The sequence below is a fragment of the Grammomys surdaster genome, unplaced genomic scaffold (assembly GCF_004785775.1).
Source record: "Grammomys surdaster isolate TR1022 unplaced genomic scaffold, NIH_TR_1.0 126178, whole genome shotgun sequence".
NCBI lineage: Eukaryota > Metazoa > Chordata > Mammalia > Rodentia > Muridae > Grammomys > Grammomys surdaster.
Window position 1 is genome coordinate 9,156,245 of NW_021620984.1, and position 9,971 is coordinate 9,166,215.

Genomic DNA, 9,971 nt, shown 5'->3' on the forward strand with positions numbered 1-9,971 from the left:
TGTGTGTGTGTGTGTGTGTGTGTGTGTGTGTGTGTGTGTGTGTGTGTTTATAGAATAACAGGAAAACATGAAGCAATTTTTATAGTTAATTTTTTGGTTTTTTTGGGAGGCACAGGGTATCTCTTATCTTTGTAGTCTATCTAGGCTATCCTGGAGCTCACTATGGAGACTTGGCTGGCCTTGAACTCACATTGACTGAGGTTCCTCTGCCTCCTGAATACTGGGATTAACAGGTTGTGTGTCACCACACCTAGCTCTTAGTTAGAGTTTCTATTGCTGTGATGAAATATCATGACCAAAAGCAAATTGGAGAGGAAAGGATTTATTTGGCTTACACTTTTCTTATTGTTGTTCATTATTGAAGGAAGTCAGGACAGAAACTCAAGCAAAGCAGGATCAAGGAGGCAGGAGCTGATGCAGAGGCATGGAGGGAGCTGCTTACTGCCTTGCTTCCCATGGCTTGCTCAGCCTGCTTTCTGATAGAATCCAGGGCCACCAGCCCAGGCATGGGACCACTCATAATAGGCTGTGCCCTCCCCCACTGATCACCAATTGAGAAAATGCCTTTCAGATGATCCTCATGGAGACATTTCCTCAACCAAGGCTCCCCTCTCTCTGCTGACTCCAACTCATGTCAAGTTGACACAGCTGTTCAGGACCCACATGAAGACCAAGCTGCACATCTGCTACATGTGCGTGGGGAGGCCTAGGTCTAGCCCATGTATGTTCTTTGGTTGGTAGTTCAGTCTCTTAAAGCCCCAAGGATTCAGGTTAGTTGACTCTGTTGGTCTTCCTGTAGAGTTGTGGGGCCCTCAGTCTTTCCCACAACTCTTCCACGAGAGTCCCCAAGCTCCATCCACTGTGTGACTATGGGTCTCTGCATCCATCTGAATCAGCTGCTGGGTGGAGCCTCTCAGAAGACAGGCTTTCTAGACTCCTGTCTGCAAGCATAGCATTAATAGTGTCAGAAATTGGTGCTTGCCCATGGGATGGGTCGCTATTTGGGCTGGTTATTGTTGGGCCATTCCCCAGTCTCTGATCCATCCTTCATCTCAACATTTCTTGTAGACAGGATCAATTTTGGGTCAAAAGTTTTGTGGGCGGGTTGGTGTCCCTATTGCTCAACTGAGGTTCCTGCCTGGCTACAGGAGGTAGCCTTTTCAGGTTCAACATTCTCAATGCTGTGAACCCCAACTAAGATCACCTCCATTGATTCTTGAGTATCTCCCTTATCCCAGGTCTCTGCCATGTCCTCAAGATCCCCCTCCTCACCTCCCCACCCCTGTCAGTTGCAGATTTCCATTCATTCTCATGGCCATCTGGCCATCTCTCCTGTCCCTCCCCACACCTGATCCTGAACCCCCTCCATTCCCCTCCCCATTCCCTCTCCCACCCAGTTCCCTCCCTCCATCTGCCTCCTATGACTATTTTATTCCCTCTTGTAAGTGAGATTCAAGCATCCTCGCTGGGACCTTACTTCTTATTTAGCTTCTTTGGGTCTATGGAGTACACTGTGAGTATCCCAACGTCTAAAGTGCACAGACAACCTCAGATTTTCCAGCCCTCTCAGTGTGTATTGCTTATTTGAATATACGGTCGAAAGAAAACACAAAATTGGTGTGTTGAAAGAGTTACCTGCTTTTCTGGGCAGAGCTTTCAGTAGCAGAGACCAAAAGGACATTCTCAGATGCTAGACTCGCTGTGCAAAGACAGGATGTCACATGACAAAGGAAACCAGCACAAGTAAACATTTAAGTAACAGTGTCCCACACAATCTCATGTAGAAAAAGAACAAGACTATATAGCAGAGAAAGAAAACACTCCTCCGAGGACTGCAACAAAGGCAGAGAAGTATCTGCAGGTACTGCTTCAAAACGAGCATTTCTCTCAACCACTTACTGTTGTTGTCTGTTAATGCCCCCTCTTCTGGAATGAGGGCGTAGCTTTTTTCTGTAGAGAGATTGATTTCTAAAATGTATCTAATTTTGTATTATAGACATCCTTAGTCACCCTCTAGAGTAAACTATAGTAAACTTCTGTGGAGGCAGAAGGGAAGATTAGGAACTGGTAGTAAGAATTAATTTTTAAGAAAAAGAGATTCAAGTGCAATACAAGGACTGGGTATGAAGGGGTATGTGTGTTTGTGTGTGTGTGTGTGTGTGTGTGTGTATGTGTGTTAACAGCCTGTTCAGTATTTAATAGGGCATATACAAGTGGCCAAGACAATATATTAATGACTTTGCCGTTATTTTTTTTCTTTTAAAAATAGAAACTGTTGTAAGGAGGATAATCATTCAGAGCTCTTTGATCTGTATCACTCACACTCACATACATGCATTCACAAACACACACACAGAGGGAAAGAGAAAAGAGAGAGAGAGAGAGAGAGAGAGAGAGAGAGAGAGAGAGAGAGAGAGAGAGCCTAAAATTGGAAAGAAAAAATGAGTTGAAAGAGAAAATAAAAATGGGAAACTGGGTTAGGGAGGGGTGCAGATGACTGACGGTGACTGAGGGTTTCATAGTTGGGAGTGAGGTAGGGATGGAGAGGGGGCAGGGAGGAGGGAGTGTCCATTGTGACTTCTACAGAACTCTGACAAGGCTGAGCAGCCCACACTGTGTTGGGGTTGTCCTAACACGGGGACCCCGTGAATACCACCTAGGGAGATGCTTCTCTCATTCTGGGTAAATTCTGACGCTGGTAAACTTGTAAATTTATACACTTTGTTCTAAAATCAGTGACATTCTTCTCTTTGTAGGATGTCCTCATTACATCAAGTGTTACATTTTATCTTTTTTGCTTCAGTTTCTAGTGGTAAGTGTTGCTTTATCTATTTTCTCCCTACATAATGTTTTTATTATTTGAGAATTTCATACAACGCACCCCAATCACATTCACTTCACATTCCTCCTAAGTTCACCCTCCCACCCTTGAGCCCTCCCCGGTACCCTCCCTCCCCCCGAAAAAAAACCCATCAAGTCCAATTTGTATTGAGAATATCCTCTTGGGAACATGGTCAAACTCACAGTGACTCTCAGCCCCTTAAAGAAAACTCTTTCCCTTCCCCCACTCCCATCCCCACCCCCTTACCCAGTCAGAAGCCATCAACTGTGAAGAGTTATACCTCAGCATCTTTATCACATTTTAAAGGACTCTCTTCAATATTTAAGTATGTCCCAGAAATAGCTCATTCCCTGACCTGTAGTACAGGAAACAGTGTAAGTTCACAAAGAGAAATTACATTCTAGTTCCCATATATTGCAGAATAATTCCATGCTGTGAACTTCAGGGAAGGAAATAGAATCCTTTAGTTTCCAGCTAAGGCTCCCTTTTAATGGGTCAAAAGAAGAAAAAGATTTAAATTCAGAATTACAAAGAGTCTACACTTCTATCATCTGAATGCTAGTTATATCTGTCTGTAGAGTTGCATCTATATCTGCCTACACAACACATTACAATGGCTCCTAAGAGCAACATTAGAAAGAGAAGACTTGACTCACCTCACTGATTACTATTCCATAAGGCATTCAATCCTCTCTCTCTCTCTCTCTCTCTCTCTCTCTCTCTCACACACACACACACCTCTCTCTCTCTCTCTCTCTCTCTCTCTCTCTCTCTCTCTCTCTCACACACACACACACACACACACACACACACAGACACACTCACTCACTCACTCACCAATTCCAGACTGAAAATCTTATGGAAATATTGATACATGGCTTACACATTGGGCTAATCTAATCATTGCGACTGTGCTTCCATTCTCCATCACATCCAGTAAATACATTTGCTTGCTCTTCAGTAGAGTGAAATGGGAAGTTACTTCATCAATACTGATCTTAACAACTTAGTGTATTTTTCACCCCAGGCTTATTCTTTATTTGAAATAAAAATGTAAGCACTTTTTAAAAAATATTTTATTTATGTTATATTGAATACCTGAGACTGTCACTGGCTTTTAAGTATATTTAGTTCTTTTTGGTATAGCATATATGAACAATAGCAGATCTAGAATAAAATAAACATTATGTAACAGGTTAAACTATAGAATTTATAGCTTCATTTTTTCTCTATGATTAGATCGATATTCAGGTTATTCCTTCATTGTCAGTGTTTTGGAACCCCATTGTTATTTTTACTGTACTTTTGTTTTTGTTGTTGTTTATTTTTGCTTATGAATATATATGTAAATATAACTGACAAAATATTATCCATTGTGGTTGTATCATATTTAGAATCCCAGAACCTAGAAAGTTGGGGCAAGATGATTGAAAGTTCGAGGCCAGGATGGGGCTACATAACAAGGTTCTGTCTCTCAAAAACCGTCTCAAAATCGTCTGTGCCAAACCATCCAATGCATATATTAAAGAAAAATAAACGGGAGATTAGAGAGATGGCTCAGGAGTTAAGAGCGCTTACTGCTCTTGCATGGGACTCAGTTCAGTTCACAGCACCCACGTTAGGTAGCTCACAACTTCCTGTGACTCTAGCTTCCAGAAATCCAACACCCACCTCTGGCTTCTGTGGGTACATACCACACACACACAAACACACGTAGCATACATACATACATACATACATACATATATACATATGTACACAATAAAAAAAATTTAATCTTTTTTTTTAAAGAAAGAAAATTAAAAGACCAATTATATTGGCCTACTGTGGCAAAGCTTGCTTGATTCCAGGAGTGAGGGGCTACTTTAAATCTAAAAAAGGAATCAATGGATTCAATGTAGACCCAAAGGAAGTAAAGGAAGAGACTCCTACAGAGACGTGTCATTTGTCTTCCTGCTGTCGGGCAGAGTACCAGCAAGGTAGAAACACGTGGACATTTGAAGCACACTCAGTCCTGTTACAATAGAACGGGAATACTCATCAGTGGACAGGAGGGTAAACAAAATACAATGCTACAATATGCACATGCAATGCAAAACGGGATATTTTTCAGCGTGAGAGGAAGGAAATTCTACCTCACACTGGGGTTTAGTATACTAAATGAAATGAGTCCTTTACAAATGATTCCACTAACGTTTGGTGCCCAGAGACGCCAATTTCAGAGAAACAGAAGACTGAAGAGAGCTGACCAGGGTTTAATGCTAATGATCATTTAATGCGTACAAATTACCAGTTGGAAAAAACTGAAGCAATTCTAGAATAGGGGTGGTAATAATTGTACATAATGTTCGTACTTCACTCCACAGCTCTACATACCTGAAAAAGGCCAAAGTGGCAAACTTTATGTCATAGATATTTTGCTGTAGAAAAACAAAATTAAAATAATCTAACACATTGATACATGCAGCAAGTTTTTATTTAATGTTTAATATTTAATATTTTTATCTTAATAAAATTTTACTCATAATAAAATAGGTTAGCAAACTCAGAACTTTCACAACGAGCAAATAGTATCATAAAACAACAACAAGAAAACTCAGAAAAAAATTCAACCCAGAAGTTTTCAAGAAATCTCATACATAATGGTGACTGAAAAAGTGTTTCCCTGAGGTACTGGGTAAGGCAAGAATATCCACAACTTGGCTACCATGAACAGAAAACAGGGAACAGAGAGGTGCAAGCATCTTCCTTCGGATGCTGTCTTAGGGTCCATCATGGACATTCCCAGGACGGGTACAGTTCTACTTTTAGTTGTCTGTGAAATCTCATTACAGATTTTGATGTTTCCCACAGCCTCACCAGCATGGAAAGTTATTCACAACTACTAACTTAGGGAGTCTGCTTATGTGTCCATCAGTGGATGAATGCGTGGAGCAAATGTTGGATGTATGCACAGTGGGGGTGGGGGGAGGCCTGTTCTGTTTTTAGCTCAGAAGGTTGTTTACTTAGTTTCCACTAATTCTTTGAGAACTTCATACACTGTGTTTTGCTCATATTCACTTCACTCCCCAAACTCCTCCCAGACCCATCCCCCATCCCGTACCCACCCAACGTTGTGCTCTCCTTGTTTTATTTGGCCCCAGTGAGGAATGAAATTGTTCCATTTGTGTGACGATGGCTGCAACTGGGCATCATCATATTCAGTGAGATAAGTCAGATTGAAGAAGATAAATATCACATTTTCTTACATTTGTGGATTCTAGACCTTATACGGACACATAAAATCAAGTGTGTGTGTGTGTGTGTGTGTGTGTGTGTGTGTGTGTGTGTGGTGAAAGGTGAAGTGACACACTCTAGGCCCTAGAGTCTAGAGGAATGAAGGAGAGAAAGAGGAGATATGAAGAATAAATATCGTCAATGTACACGATTCATGTCTATGCTGATGCCCCGTGAAACCCACCACTATGCAATGAATATATCCCAATGAATGTGTTGAGAGACTGTCTCACTTCTCACTTCTCTACTGCCACTTCCCTGAAACATTACATCAGAGATCCTACGCACCACAGTAAAACTCTTCCCATAAATATGGTAACGTACATAGGAAAATTCAAAGTGATGAACGCACTGATTATCTCAGGAAAATCAGCAAGGAGGCTATAAACTCGATGCACCGCCAGGAGTGGAGTCATACACTTGTAATCTCGGGACTCAGGAGGCAGAGGGCACATTTGAGGCGCCAGCCCCAGCTCTTCCGTTCAAAATCTTCAACATACAAACTGGAGGCAACTCTCATCAGCGCTAGGAACTGTACTGAGTTTATGAACACTGATATTATACGTTAAATGATTTGATTAGTGGCTCTATCCTAAGTAAAACTGCACGTTTATTAATCCTCTAGAAAACAATTCAACTTATCAAACCCTGGTGTTCTGCTTGACAAGAACGTTTTAATGTGTTGTGATGGCTTCATCGTAAAACGTTGAAATTTTTTTTTTTAGAGCTAACAGATAAACTGTGAGGTGGGAATAGACGGCCAGTTAGCTGGAAGCAGCCACAGTGTGATTTGGTGGGAGACAACACAGAACGTAAAAGAAATTTAATCTCCATGTAGCTCTTCTCCAACAGTGGAGAAAACCATGCTCCTTACCAAAACTCTGTTGAATTTTGGAGATGGATCTGTGGTGAGGCTGCTCTTCCTCCCCACAAATCCCTTCAGCAGCCTCATGGACACTGGGGAGTCTATCTTTGGAATCAGTTTTCTAAATGCATGGACTGAAAATATATACGGCTACTGGTGAAATTCATTATATTGAAATATGATTAGCTAAAATGGAAAACATTCAATACAGAATTAGCTGTGGCTCTGAGTTAACACCTTATGTGACAAGATTTAGTGGAGTGCTAAAACTGAATAGAAATAACCAACAAATTATTGACTTATTGACAAATCATAAGAATGTGATATGTTATCACATACATGACAAATATTAATCCTGTTAATTGATTACATTAATAATACAAGTATGTATGTGCCACATTTCAGTTAGGGGTCAATGAAAAGCTACATGAGAGTGGTTTTAGGTTGTTTTGTTGTTGTTGTTCATTGGTTATCTAAGTCTTACAAGCCTCCCAGGACAGTTTTAACTGCTATGCATCTAAGATCCTTTCAAGACATTTACTGATTGCTGTTACAGCAGTCCATATTCGAGTCAGATTTTATTCTGGAAGTACTTCCACGTGAGCCTGATATTTGTTTTCAATGTTATAAAGAGAAATGAGTTAGTAATACCTCTCCATGGGCATGTATGGCTACGTGAAGAACTGTAACCTTTTATTCAGTCACTAGTCAACAGTCCCTTAAAAGGTCACATACTGTATGAATTACTATGTATCTCTTCCAGCAACAGAGGACTTTTGAATTCTTATGCAAATGGGCTTTTTAAAAATAAAACTGATCTAAGGTTTTAGCTAAATAGAAGTCAACGACTTTTTCCTGGCAAATGTTGGTAGGTAACGAGTCCATTTTTAATGTTAACATGACATCATACAAGGGGCCATCAGTCTTGGCTTTTAGTTTGTTGCAGTGGAAAAACAATGAATGAAGGAAAATACAGTAAGCTCTTACTGACCGGGAGGGGTTTCTTGAGTAGCATGTGTTGCTGGCCAACAGCTGAGAAATCATTGAGTTTCTCCACCAGTCTTCTCAAGACAATCGCTCATAAATGTGATGCCACAGAGGCCACCATATTGTTTGTGATTTATATTTCTGTCTGAGGCTGTTCACTGAAAACCCTAACCCTAAGAGCGTTGACTGATCTGATGTCTGAGTTCAGGCACATTTTGCAGTGACTTTTTAACAGACTAGGTAAACGAGGTAAGTGCCCACTAAAATCCACATTAATATGCACCCACGCTTATCTTCGCAGAATGTGTCACTAAGGTCTTCAAAGACATCAGCTTTCAAGGAGGTGACCTAAGTACTGTTTTCACACCGAGTGCCACATACTGCCAGCTGGTCTGCACTCACCACCCACGGTGCTTGCTCTTCACGTTCATGGCTGAGTCGTCTTCTGATGATCCTACCAAATGGTAATGTTGATGTTTCTCTGAAGAGGAACAGATTTCCAAGGCCAGTTACTCACCAGTGTGGATTACCTACTTACAACCCCCTCTTGTCATTTTTCAAAATGGGATGCTAGCGGCTGGAAAGTGAGTTTCCTTCCATAGAAATATTAAATATTCCAAAAGGATGGCACTTAGGCACATTTGTGGAAAACTGCAATGCCTCCTGGGATCTCAATCTTTTTTTTTTTAAATATTATTTATTTAACGTATATTGTGGGTCCCTGTTCCGGAGGGCTTCCTACAAAGATCTCCGGCCCAGCCAGGTGCAGGAGTCCAGGCCAAGGGGATAGAGTGCGAACAGAGATGGGGAATCACCTCTGCTGCCTCCGCTGCTGCCTCTATCAGAGTCTCCGCTGTTGCCGCCCAGTTGCTCCCAGGTGCTGCACCTGTCTCTCGTCTCTAAACTTGTCTTGTCTGCCATGTAGCTAACTCTTTATTTCCCTTCCATTCCTTTCCATCTGCCTCTGAATCTCCCACCTCTGCTTTAGTCCTTCCTGCCTTTCTTTCTCTCTCTCAGGTTCCACCCTTGTGCTTCCTGTCCCAGGTATTGGCTGTCAGATCTTTACAATAACCAATCAGCAGTAAGACAATGTTGGAACATCTCTTTGGTTGCCTATGGCAATGTGGGCTGTTTGGGCTGGTGTGGAAGGACAAGCACTTACAAATTGAAAGCTGGTGATGGGCCATAGAAATGAAAAAGTCTGTCAGAACTTAGCTCTTTGCCAGTAATCAACAATTGAAAATACAGAGACACAATACAATGTAAAGAAGGTTACCCCAACACTGTCATGTTTGCTGTACCTACCTGTATGTAGTGATAGATAAATACTGACTGTGATTTTAAAATATCATAGCCCTGAACCTCTAAATACTTCAACATGAATTTCACTGTAAGGAAACTGTAAGAAGCTTAACAAAGTCTATACTATCACATACTTGAAATGTTAATTTTAGCTGTTAATTAAATTCTCATCAAGTATCACAGGTTCCCTTTGGCTGTTTTTTCCTCTCTACTCGTATTTTTAAAATATTAGATATTGCATCCATTTATGTCTCTATGCTAAACTTGAAAATTTAATATATAACCTTTTATGCAAAATTGAGTTGCCAATATCTTTGTTTGTTATTGCTGGTTTCTCAGATAGTTACATATTGTCACAAGCATTAAATATTCTTCTGAAATCTAGAACAGAGATTGGCAAGACAGGGATAAAACTTTAGGCTTTGTTGAACCAGTTGCAAATAGAACATTCTGTATTTCTAACATTATTTTATAATGTAACCATGTGTGGGCTAGAGGGATTGCTTAGTGGTTAAGTTCTCTTCTAAAGGGCCCAAGTTTTGTTATCCCAACTCTCAGAGATTTACAATCATTTGTAACTCCAGCTGCAGGTGATTCAATGCCATCGTCTGCCTTTCTCATGCATGTGATCATACACACACACACACATACCAGAGAGAGAGAGAGAGAGAGAGAGAGAGAGAGAGAGAGAGAGAGAGA

General features: G+C 40.9%; 1 protein-coding gene across 2 annotated transcripts in view; it reads left to right on the forward strand.

Annotated features, from left to right (window-relative positions):
* The first annotated feature begins 1,693 nt into the window (after window positions 1–1,693).
* Window positions 1,694–9,971, forward strand: part of F11 (coagulation factor XI) — a 32,139-nt gene continuing 23,861 nt past the window's right edge. Inside the window, exons 1-3 of one of the 2 annotated variants that reach the window (XM_028757646.1) lie at window positions 1,694–1,861; window positions 2,757–2,812; window positions 8,272–8,434. In XM_028757646.1, the coding sequence (XP_028613479.1) occupies window positions 2,758–2,812; window positions 8,272–8,434 (218 nt within the window). In that variant the 5' untranslated portion in view covers window positions 1,694–1,861; window position 2,757. Of the gene's footprint in view, window positions 1,862–2,756; window positions 2,813–8,271; window positions 8,435–9,971 lie in introns of those variants that run through there. The other variant, XM_028757647.1, reaches the window with a different exon arrangement.